The sequence below is a fragment of the Hevea brasiliensis genome, chromosome 2 (assembly GCF_030052815.1).
Source record: "Hevea brasiliensis isolate MT/VB/25A 57/8 chromosome 2, ASM3005281v1, whole genome shotgun sequence".
Classification (NCBI taxonomy): Eukaryota; Viridiplantae; Streptophyta; class Magnoliopsida; order Malpighiales; family Euphorbiaceae; genus Hevea; species Hevea brasiliensis.
The window spans coordinates 73,107,474-73,118,258 of NC_079494.1; the positions used below are offsets into that span (position 1 = coordinate 73,107,474).

General features: G+C 34.4%; 1 protein-coding gene across 1 annotated transcript; it reads left to right on the forward strand.

Moving 5' to 3' along the window:
* Positions 1-1,951: 1,951 nt before the first annotated feature.
* Positions 1,952-9,135, forward strand: LOC110646287 (protein PUTATIVE RECOMBINATION INITIATION DEFECT 1). Its single transcript, XM_021799687.2, has 9 exons — positions 1,952-2,573; positions 3,935-4,044; positions 4,145-4,320; positions 5,002-5,313; positions 5,573-6,539; positions 6,655-7,357; positions 7,437-7,717; positions 7,784-8,453; positions 8,568-9,135. The coding sequence occupies exons 1-9, from the start codon at positions 2,073-2,075 to the stop codon at positions 8,829-8,831; spliced, it is 3,984 nt and encodes a 1,327-aa protein (XP_021655379.2). The 5' UTR covers positions 1,952-2,072; the 3' UTR covers positions 8,832-9,135.
* Positions 9,136-10,785: the final 1,650 nt, after the last annotated feature.

Below are 10,785 nucleotides of genomic sequence, written 5' to 3' on the forward strand. Positions count from 1 at the left end.
GTATTTTGTAGTACCGTATATTCTGGTATTTTGGGGTGGCACTATATCACCAAAGGCACTAGCAGATCCTAAGAATTAGTTTGGTAGATAACAAGTGCTGAAATACCCATTTGCTAAGAATAACTTTTTGGCATTTACGAGTTTAAGTTACGGCGGTTTGCACATGGGAAGTCATAAGACTAGATCAAATGAATGCGGTTATCTTGGAGAGAAGGCTCGCCATTAAGACCTATGCAAGTATCATTACTTGAGTATAGTTTGCCTAGACTTTTCACAAAGGTGGGTATAAGAAAGGGCACCAACAACTTAGTTTTGGTAATAGAACTCAAATCTTGTTTGCAAATTTTCTTAGTTTTCTATTAAAAAATTCCAATTTGTCTAGGGCAGTAGAAGATGAAGAGTAAATGGGTTTGTGTGGTGAATTTGATTTTGATTTCATATAATCCACTATTCATTATATTTCATTTTGGACCATTAAATTAAAAGATTTTAGGTTTTTATTTTTAATACATGTGTATTTTATAAATGAATTTCATCTCAAAAGCAGTAAACTTGATTTTGAAAAAGAAAGAGAAGGAGAAGGAGAAGGGGAAAGGGAGAAGTTGCAGACAAAGAAACTCAATTCTTTTTAATTGATAATTATTTAATAATTATTAATAATATAAAAAACAATATTTTAATCATTAACAATTTGTTTTATTAATTTTTTTAAATGGTTAATTAAAATTGTTAAATTAGACTTAATTAGATTAAAATTAAACTATATAAAGTTCAAATAACCGTAAATGAAAGTGAGGGATCAAATTAACTATTGGAAGAAAGTTTAAGGGTTTGTTTGGGCGTTTGGTGAAAAAAAAAAAAAGGCTTAAAATATTTTGTGCGAGTCTACTAATATAATGGTTTCAACTTTTTAATGAAACGTAATACCATCTATTAAAAAAATTAAAAATTTTAAAATAAATTAAATTATGTAAGGCATAGTTTATGAAAAAAAAAAGAAAAATTATTATTTAATACTTACATCTTAATAAAATTAATTATTTAATTTTTTATATTTTAAAAAATATATTATTTAGTTTATGTAATTTACTTCGATTAAATTATTTAATCATTCTATCAAATTTTCTATTAGTAAATTTTATTAAATTATTATTTAATTCTTATATTTTAATAAAATTAGTTAGTTAAATTCTATATTTTAAAAAAAATATTATTATTTAGTTTATTTATTTTAATAAAATTAATTAATTATTATATTTTAAAAACATAACATTTTAAAAAACATATTCTTGGATGAAATAAAAATTTTGTTATTTGGAGACTTTTAAATTTAAATTTACTTTTTTTCTTAAATTGAAAACAAAACATTTTGAAAAATATATTCTTAAATGAAATGTTTCTGTGTGGAGACTAAATTTATATTTATATTTTTTTATCAATTGTTAAAGTATTTTTATTTAATTCCATATGTATTATTTTTATGCTTTCTCTATTAGAAAATAATTTTCTTAAATTATCATTTTAATTACTTAGAGATTTAAGGAAAATAATTAATCTTTTTATGTATACAACTTGAAGCAATTTCAATTAAAAGATAAAAAATAGGGGGGAATGAATGGGATAAGGGTGTGGGTGGAAAAGAGAATAAATATGGGGAGAGAAAAATAAGGGGGGAGAGAGTCATGACAGTTTGAATATAAAAAAATAATAAGAGAAACTACAAAATTAATGAAACTAAATTACATGATTAAATATTAGTATTTTTCAAAATGTAATGACTAATTTATTAATTTTATTAAAATAAATGAATTAAATAGTCATTAAAGAGAAGAAAAATATAAAAATTAAATAATATATTTTTTAAAATATAAAAATTAATTAATTTTGTTAAGATAAAGGGATTAAATATATATATATATATATATTAAAAAATAATTGGTAAGGCATAGTTTAAGCGAGAGCGTCTTATGAAAATGGGTTTCACAGTCTAAAAGTGCATCCATCACTGTCGCGCTCACATTTGAAATCAAACCACCGAAACCCATATCCCCGTCTGTCTCCCTCTCTCTGCCATGTTGTTTGCAGACTTGCAAGACCCCGACCTTGATTTTGAGGACCTGATCGAGGAAGAATCAGCTTCACGGCTTCAGTCCACCACCAATCCTTTGCTTACCCTCCAAACTTCTCATCAATGCTCCAAAGGCCACAGATCCACACTCTCTCTTCCCACCCAACAAGGCGGCTTTATCTGCCTCCTCTGCCTTTCCAATCTCATCACCACTGCACGCGCGCCTACCTTCCATGTCTCCTATGCCCTTTCCCAGCTTTCTCTCTCGCTCTCCCACCCTCCCTTCCTTCACGCTCTTCTCTCTTTTCATCCTCACTTCCTCCTCTCTCCTCTCGTCTCTGCTCTCTCCTTGTTTGATGACGACTCCATCGCTCGCCAGCTCATTGATCTTATCACTGATCTCTGCGGGTCCTGTGATGGCTCCCTATGTGATGAGTTTCTTATGAGAGTAGCCGATCACATCTCCTCCGGCACCTTGGTGTGGAGTCGGCGGCAGGTGTATGTGGTGAGTGATTTCTTTTTTCATTGAATCAAAATTTATGAAGGAGAATTATTTCCGATTAGGCTCTTTTTGAAAGAGGGAAAAACAATAAAGGGCTTGGCAGTATATTTTGTTATGATTCTGAATCTCTGATGATATTGTTCTTCTACAGCAAATTTGATATCAAAATTGCATAATGCATATGATATCAAGTGGTGAATCGAGTAATTGTCAAAAGAGCAATGTATACCTTCAGAATTAACCTTTCATGATAAACTGTATGAAGCCTCTATGAGTAGGAATTCTTGTATGCACTTAGTTATGCGTAATCTTTTAATATAGAAAAATTTTGGTAAAAAGCCCAAAGATTAAGCTAATCAAGCAAGAATATCTGCTGGAAGTTCTAAAGGAAAGTAAAGCTTACTTGAGTTCAATTGATGTGCTTGCATTGCCAGATTCATCTAGAGAGGCTCAATAGTTACTGAAGCTATGAGGTACAGAAAGTAGAAAGCAAAAAATCATAAAATTAGGTCTTAATGAATATCATTTATAATGCAAGCATACATTCTTGTTCACAAAGAAAAGAATAGTAAAGAAAAATGCACTTTGTATAATGTGCTTTACAGCAGATTTTTTGGGGCATGATTAGAACAGTATGATGACTAGAGTCTTGTTCAACAAGTGGTTGGTTCAACCTCTGAAAAGGAAGAATAATTACGAAATAGGAGAGAGCTACTGTTTAATAATATTAACCATCAATAATTCTGTGCTACCTTGGAACTGGAACTTGTTGAACTCTCTGCTACATGCAAATTCTAATTGACTTCCAAATTTGAATAGAGAAAATTTTCTGGCCTGGGCTGCAGAAAACAGTTGGCATAGTTTACCTACTAAAATTGGTTCGCATAGCTGAGAAACTAAAGTCCCAACATTGAATGTGGACAACCTATATCTCGTTGCTGCCTGGAGATTGTGTGTGTGAGACTTGTGAGAGTACAATTTCAATCCCTATAGCTAAAACAATATTGGGTTACAATGAAGCTTCTTGATCTCAAATAATTGTTATTATTTTGTACCTACGCATTCTTGTTTTCTATTTTTCATTTTGCTTTCACGCTGGAAAAATGCTACACAATTATGTTGCTCGGGTACAGGTTGAGAACTGGACAAGTACCCTGGTCCAGCATTGGCATGTTCAATGCATTATATATATTCCTATGTCATTGTTTGCATTCTAGTATCCATTTTGTTCAACTATGCAATCTGCGTCTGACTTGGGCACATCGAAGAGTTGGAGTAGAAGAGATTTACTGGGCAAGGTGTTCTCTTGCAATAACATGGTAAAAAAAAATGTTATTAATTTGCATATGTAATCTCAAATGCAGCTCCACTGTTTTGGTGTTCTCTTGAACTGTTATACGAATAATCCTTATGCTCACATTAAAGACAAAGATGCCCTTTTATCCAATCTTGTCACAGGTCTTCAGTTGCCAAGGTATCTATGAAGCAACTATGACAGTCATAATTTACCTTCACCTTGCACCACTGAATCATAATTGAACTTGCCTACATGCTTTCTTGCTCCATTGATGCAGTGAAGAAATACGGGGAGAGATCTTGTTTGTTCTATACAAACTATCCCTTTGCCAATCTGCATATAAGGATATTGATGGAGTTGACTCTCTTCTTGCCTTCTGTCCTAAGCTATTGCATCTGTCACTGGAGGCCCTTGTGAAGACCCAGGATGATACTGTCCGATTGAATTGTGTAGGTTTGTGTTGTTTTTCTTACCCTTGTGTAATCAAGTTTATGGTTTGGTTTGAATGCTGGACTTGACGTAAGGCTTTTCTTCTGAACTCTTTGGTACAAATTATATATTTTGATATCATAAAAAAAATAACGTGTATACTAGTTTGCATATATTAGTAGTATGCATACCATAATTCCTTGGGCAAAACTGGAGAAAGCTTAAAGATCGGTTAAGCTTTAGTTCTCGGCTGTTGGATTTGTAAAACTTCAAGCTATTAACCTATTACTTTGGTATGGATCCCACTCATATTTCAATACAACAGTAAAAAGGGCTGGATCTCTGGATCATCATATGATTTAGAGCTTTTTTCAGATTTTCTTTACATTGCATTGCTAGGCCCTAAAAACATGCTATCTATGACCTAGATGATAAACAAATGGATCCTGGCTGCCTGCGACTTTTATAACATGACCAATCATACAAGCATAAGCTGTTTTGGTTTTTTTTGAGACTATAAGTTACAGCTATACTAATTCTGATTTCTATAATGTAATGTACACCACAGAGGAAGATTCTGCTGATTGTACGTGGCTAAATTTAACTTATTCATGAAACTGCAACTCCTGCATAACTTCTTTTTGCCTAATCATCATTGTCATCCTCTGTCAACTAACTTATTCTCTTTTGTTTCTTTTGGACCAGCATTTTTGACAATCCTCGCTCAGAAGGGCTATTTCGAGAATGCATATGCAAATGACATACGTAGCATGAGTTCTGATGAAGCTGATAACTTCATGCAAACGACAGAACGTGGAGTAGATGATCCTCCTCTTAATCTCTTATTTGCTGAGGCCATTAAAGGCCCACTTCTTTCATCAGATAGGCAAATCCAAGTCAGCACACTAGATCTAATCTTTCACTATTTGTCAAGGGAAGGGGCTCCAGGCAAACAGATTCAACTTTTGGTTGAAGAAAACATTGTGGACTACGTGTTTGAAATACTAAGATTGTCAGGTAAGGGTTATTCTGCATGCATATTAAAATCAAGGGCTACCTACATCCAGATTTGACACAATCCAATCTACATTTTTATGACCTTCCAATATTGTGAACGGAATTCTGGTTAAACTCTTGCATTGCCAATGACTTCCAGCATCCAAGCTTGACAAGGAATTATGCCTCGTTCTATATTTCTCTTTTTGATTCTCCAAAACTGAAGTTATTATGCTGCAAAAAGTTGTGGTGCTCATGAATTTCTATTGTCTGTGGACAGAAGGTAAGGACCCAGTTGTCAACTCTTGCATTCTGGTTCTTGATCTTTTATCAATAGCTGAAAAAGGCTTCACAGAAAGACTACTTGTTGGATTCCCAATTCTTATTCCAATTCTGCGATTCGTATCTGAAGTTCCTTTTCATCCTGTTCAAATTCAAACAATGAAACTTATATGGAATGGCATTTCTGATTTTCCTGGAATCATATCAACTTCCCATATTGATGAACTAGTTCATGTTTTGGCAAGGATGTTGAAGAGGCATACTGATGGGGAGATGGGCATGTCTTCAGACACATTTGTAATGGTCTGCTCAATTTTTGTAGCTCTTTTACAATCTCCATCTTTCTGTAGAACTTTGGATCTGATAACATCAGTTGAAGAAGCAATAAGTCATGCCATTTTAACTTCTCTAAATATCTCCAAAAAAGATCCCAATCAACTTTTGTACTCTTTGTACTTGCTTAAAGAGGCATATCGACATGGTCATGAAGAAATGTCCACTAACAACTCTAGTATCACAGGTTTACTAAATTGTATTGTGGATATATGCACATCACATATCTTGCCTTGGTTTGTGATGGCCATTGACGAAGTGGATGAGGAAATTATCCTGGGTATATTGGAAACTTTTCATTTTATACTGCTTCAGGATTCTGACATCCAAGCCATAAAATTTGCAAACAGATTGGTTAAATCGTCTTGGTTCAGTTTGGCATTTGGATATCTAGGGGCATTCGCTACGGAAAAAATGAAATTAAGAGTATATATGATGCTCAGTTCAATTGTGGATGTTCTTCTGGGAAATGATACTGGAGAACCCATTAGAGATGCTGCTCCAAATCTTCCAACTGACCCTATTGATCTGTTATTTCTGCTTGGACAGAAGTCCTCCCAAAATCCATCATTATCAACTTGTCAATCTGCAGTTTTGTTGATTTTACATGCAAGTTCTTTATATGATGACAGGTGATTGATCTACTTTGATCCTAGTTGCCTGGTTAATTTATACAATACAATGCATAATTACTCCATTGGTATATGCATTTATAAAATATCTTGTTTTTCACATTGAATTTCTCAGGCTTGCAGATGAGAAGTCCATATTGGCTTCTCTTGAACAATATATTCTTGTCAACAGTAATGATGCCACCAATACAGTAACAATGATGCAACTGGTAAACCTTTATGGTCTGTATCGCAGTGTCACCAAAATGAACCACCGAATCCCCTACAGTCTAGAAGCTGAGAGGATCCTGTTTCATCTAGTGACTGAAAATGAATGGGATTTGCCTTCTTCAAGAATTCACTTTGTATCACTGAAATGGCTGTTTCAACAAGAGAAACTCTGCTACACATTGTCTTACCAAATACTAAAATTTTGCAGAAGCAATGGCTCAAATGGGACCCAGATTGTTGTTCATGGGGAAAGTGGTCACATTATAAATATGGAAGTAATTGCAGAGTTGGCAACATCTGAAGATAACTACGCAGCAAGACTTTTGGTATGCTTACTGATGCAGCTGGCAGAGGAAGAAAACCAGGAGGGTGACTTTGTGTCAATAGTAAATCTCTTAGCAACAATCATCAGCATCTCTCCAGCTGCATCAGACCAATTATGTTTGAACGGCATAGGCAATGCAATCCGAAATATCTATTACAATCCTAATCATTTTTCTTCTCCAGAAACATTCATGGCAACCTCCCTTTTAGTGTTCAATGTTCTACATTCAGTGCCCGCCAAAGCATTGAGTGACGATGAAGCTTGGCTTGCAGTGACAATGAAGGTGCTGAGTCTCAACCTGAGCTCATGTAGTATCCTCATAATACCATGAAACTGATTGGGCGTTTTACCTTGTTTTGTAGTTGATGGACTATGTCATCTACACAAAGGCTGCAAAAAGCTGGTCTACTGAATCTTTACGATTAATTGCCATTTTTTCCTTGATTTTGCACCAATCCACCAGCAAAGTCTTGTTAGGAGCTGCAAAAGCCATAATTTTCAATGCTTCTCTGGCGTCTGTGATAAACAACGTGATTCATGAGGCCTGTTCAAAGGGACCTGCTTTGTTTGATTGCAATGAGGGAACAAGCATTGCTGAAACTCTGATTTTCGTGCTTTTACTGAACTTTTTCTCTTTAAGATGGTAATTAATTGCTCTTTTAAATCCAACTATGTGATTTCATGCTTTGAATCTAACTTTCTGTTTTAGTTTGCATGTCGTTCTCGATGGGGCTGTGGATTGGCAAAATTTACTTGATCTATCAAACGGGATGCAGCCGCTTTCAATGGTTAGCATCTACTGCCATGACTTGTGTAGGCTGTTGCATTTTGGGTCTCCTCCGGTCAAGCTTGTTGCATCGTATTGCTTGTTAGAGTTCATTAAAAGACTATCAGAGCAGAGAAACAGAAAAAAAGAGGAACTAAAATGCTCCATGGGTTACCTAATGTCCATGGTGACTATATTAGAAGGCCTGATATTTTACAGTGACATCAGGGTATCTATAAACTGCAGCCAATGCCTATCAATGATTTTGGGATGGGAAAAGCTGGACATGAAGGAGACAATAGTCACTGCAGATAATACCTGGTGCAGGCTGATTGTAGAAGAGATGGCAATGTCTTTGGCGGTTCCATGTTTACCTTCCAAATCTTTCACTAATTATCACAAGCCTGCTGTTCATGCAGCAGTTGCATTGCTAAAGCTACAAAAATCTCCTCAGTGGATGAGCACTGTGTTTGACGATCCCTGCATTTCTGGTATAATTAAAAACCTTATGGCCAGTAATATTAGCACTGAGATGGTGCTTTTATTTCAACAGCTGGTAAGCTCGGAGTTCTTAAAGGCTGATCAAATTGCTTCTCTAAATAGGTTACTTCAGGTATGATAATGCTATGGCAATATATAAATTTTAAGGGATACACAAATGTAACAGCAGAAACTCGCACTGCAATACTGAAAGATAATGCATAACATTAGATTCCTAACTTTGCAGGAATGCAGGAAACATATCTACACTGAAGATGCTCAAAATGACCGCACAGATGATCAAATAGAGATGAGGGTAACAGTTACATATGATTTGGGGGAAGTTTGTGCATGTCTCATTCATTTGATGTCATCCGAGGCACCTCTAGAAGCAGATTCTGTGGGTTTACAAACTGAGAAAAAGAGATTGCTAGAAGAAATAGAAATGTTCTTCAGGACTTTGACAGTACAGGATGACAACCAAGGAAATTCATCCATGAATAGTGGTTGAAGTAAATTTCTAGTTTTCTAACCTGAGTTAACAATATCAACAAGTGTCCCCTCAAAAAAAAAAAAAAAAAAATCTACAAGTGAAGTACACAGAGGCCTTATGATACTTGTACCATGCTCTAGACAAAACAAAGGAAAACATTCAGTATACTCGCTTAAACAGGTTCCTTCGTTTTGTCCTGCAAATTGCTAGCAGTTCTGAAAACATGAATGTAACACAATTGTGCAGTTTTTGCATGTGAACAATTCCATGCTTCAAACGCTTGAAAAATTAAAATCGAGATTTGGAGATTTTTTTTAGAAAATCGTTTCTTTCATTGTGTTTTCATTCTTTTTTAGCGATTCTAATTCACTCTTACATAGAAATTAAATCTATAATCCAACTTGAAAAGTATTAGCCTGCTGCAACATGAGGGGGAACAATTATCATGCTTTTCTATAAATAAAGTGATGCTGAAGTTAGTCACACAAACAGAGAATGGTGATTTGAGTATCATAAGCTTATTGAGTTCAACAAAATGTGCCCTGTTTGTCATGATATAAAATTGCTATGATTAATTCTTTTGGAGCTTCCATTGGCTAAGAATCATGATAAATTGCATATCTCAATGTGTTCATGCTTTGTACAGCTGATAAAAACTCTTGGAGGAATCTAATCAGATGTAAAATTGGATTTGTTTAGCATAGTTTGTAGTCATAATGAAACAACAATTTTTTTTTTTTTTTTTTAAGGTGAATTTTATGTTGTAGGCTGTAGAAAGGGCTCTATTTTTGTGGAATAATGAACACTTTGTGATGAATCAAATTAAAAAAAAAAATTGCGACTTGTCCAAAATTATGATTAAATTGTCCCCAAATTAGATTATGGGTTCATATGATAGGGAAAGTGCTCAAGGCTGGATGGTTTAGTCTACAAGGCTTAAGAATATTACAGAAGAAGAGAAAGCAGTTATCCAGCAAAGCAAATTAATCTGTTAAGGATATTCTCGGGAAGGCAGTAGCACATGGACCTGTGGGTGCAACAAATGCCTATAAATAAGCAAAGAAAATGGTGTGAAAGGCATGTTGTGCATTTGGTTAAACATCTCAGCAGTAATGCTTGGGCCAGTAAAATTTCTGGAATTTTTTGGTGGCCAATAGAATTTCTTTCTTGGAATTCTTTGGTCATTTTCTTCTCCATTGTTATTGTTTCTTTGTTAATTGCATTGTGAGGTTGTAATAGCTATTGGAAGGTGGAAGAGACATAGGAAGAATGCTGTAATCTCGTTCCCAACAGTTTATCAATACAAATTACCATTTTCTTCATATTTATGTTGCTTTAAGTTCCTTACTCTATCAATACAAGGCTGTTAGGTCTTAAGTTTGGGTTTCAATTCAGCTGTACCAAAAAAATATGCCAACACCCCATCCATCTCTATCTTCTTCAAGCACCTATTATACTTTCCATAAGCTTGAATCAAGCCATCATAAGTATTAATTTCCAATTACAAATTAATTTCTTTCATTTGATTAAGGTATAACAAGGCATGATCAAACTTCCTATTTCCAGCATGACCATGAACTAAGGAATTGTATATTTGTAGGGTAGGGCTCTCATTTCCATGAATGCCAAAGATGCATCTTCCATTAGACGACCTTCACTTAATAAACCTATAATCTTCTCATAGTTGAATTCATTAATTCGTGATTTCTCTATATTCATCCAAATATCAAACACTTGTCCAAAGATCCTTAAGTTGTAGACTTTTCATTACACTATGAATTTCAACCCAAAAAGAAGAATTAATTCGCAAAGTTTTCCTTCCTTTGAAAAAAATAAATTAATATACACGTTGGAATTCTTTCTAACAGTATCATTCTGCCTGACAGTATATGTGTAGAATAACATTCTGAAATGGATAACAATTTTGCTTTGAAAATGTCCACTAAATTAAGAGTGAGTATTTGGTCAATTT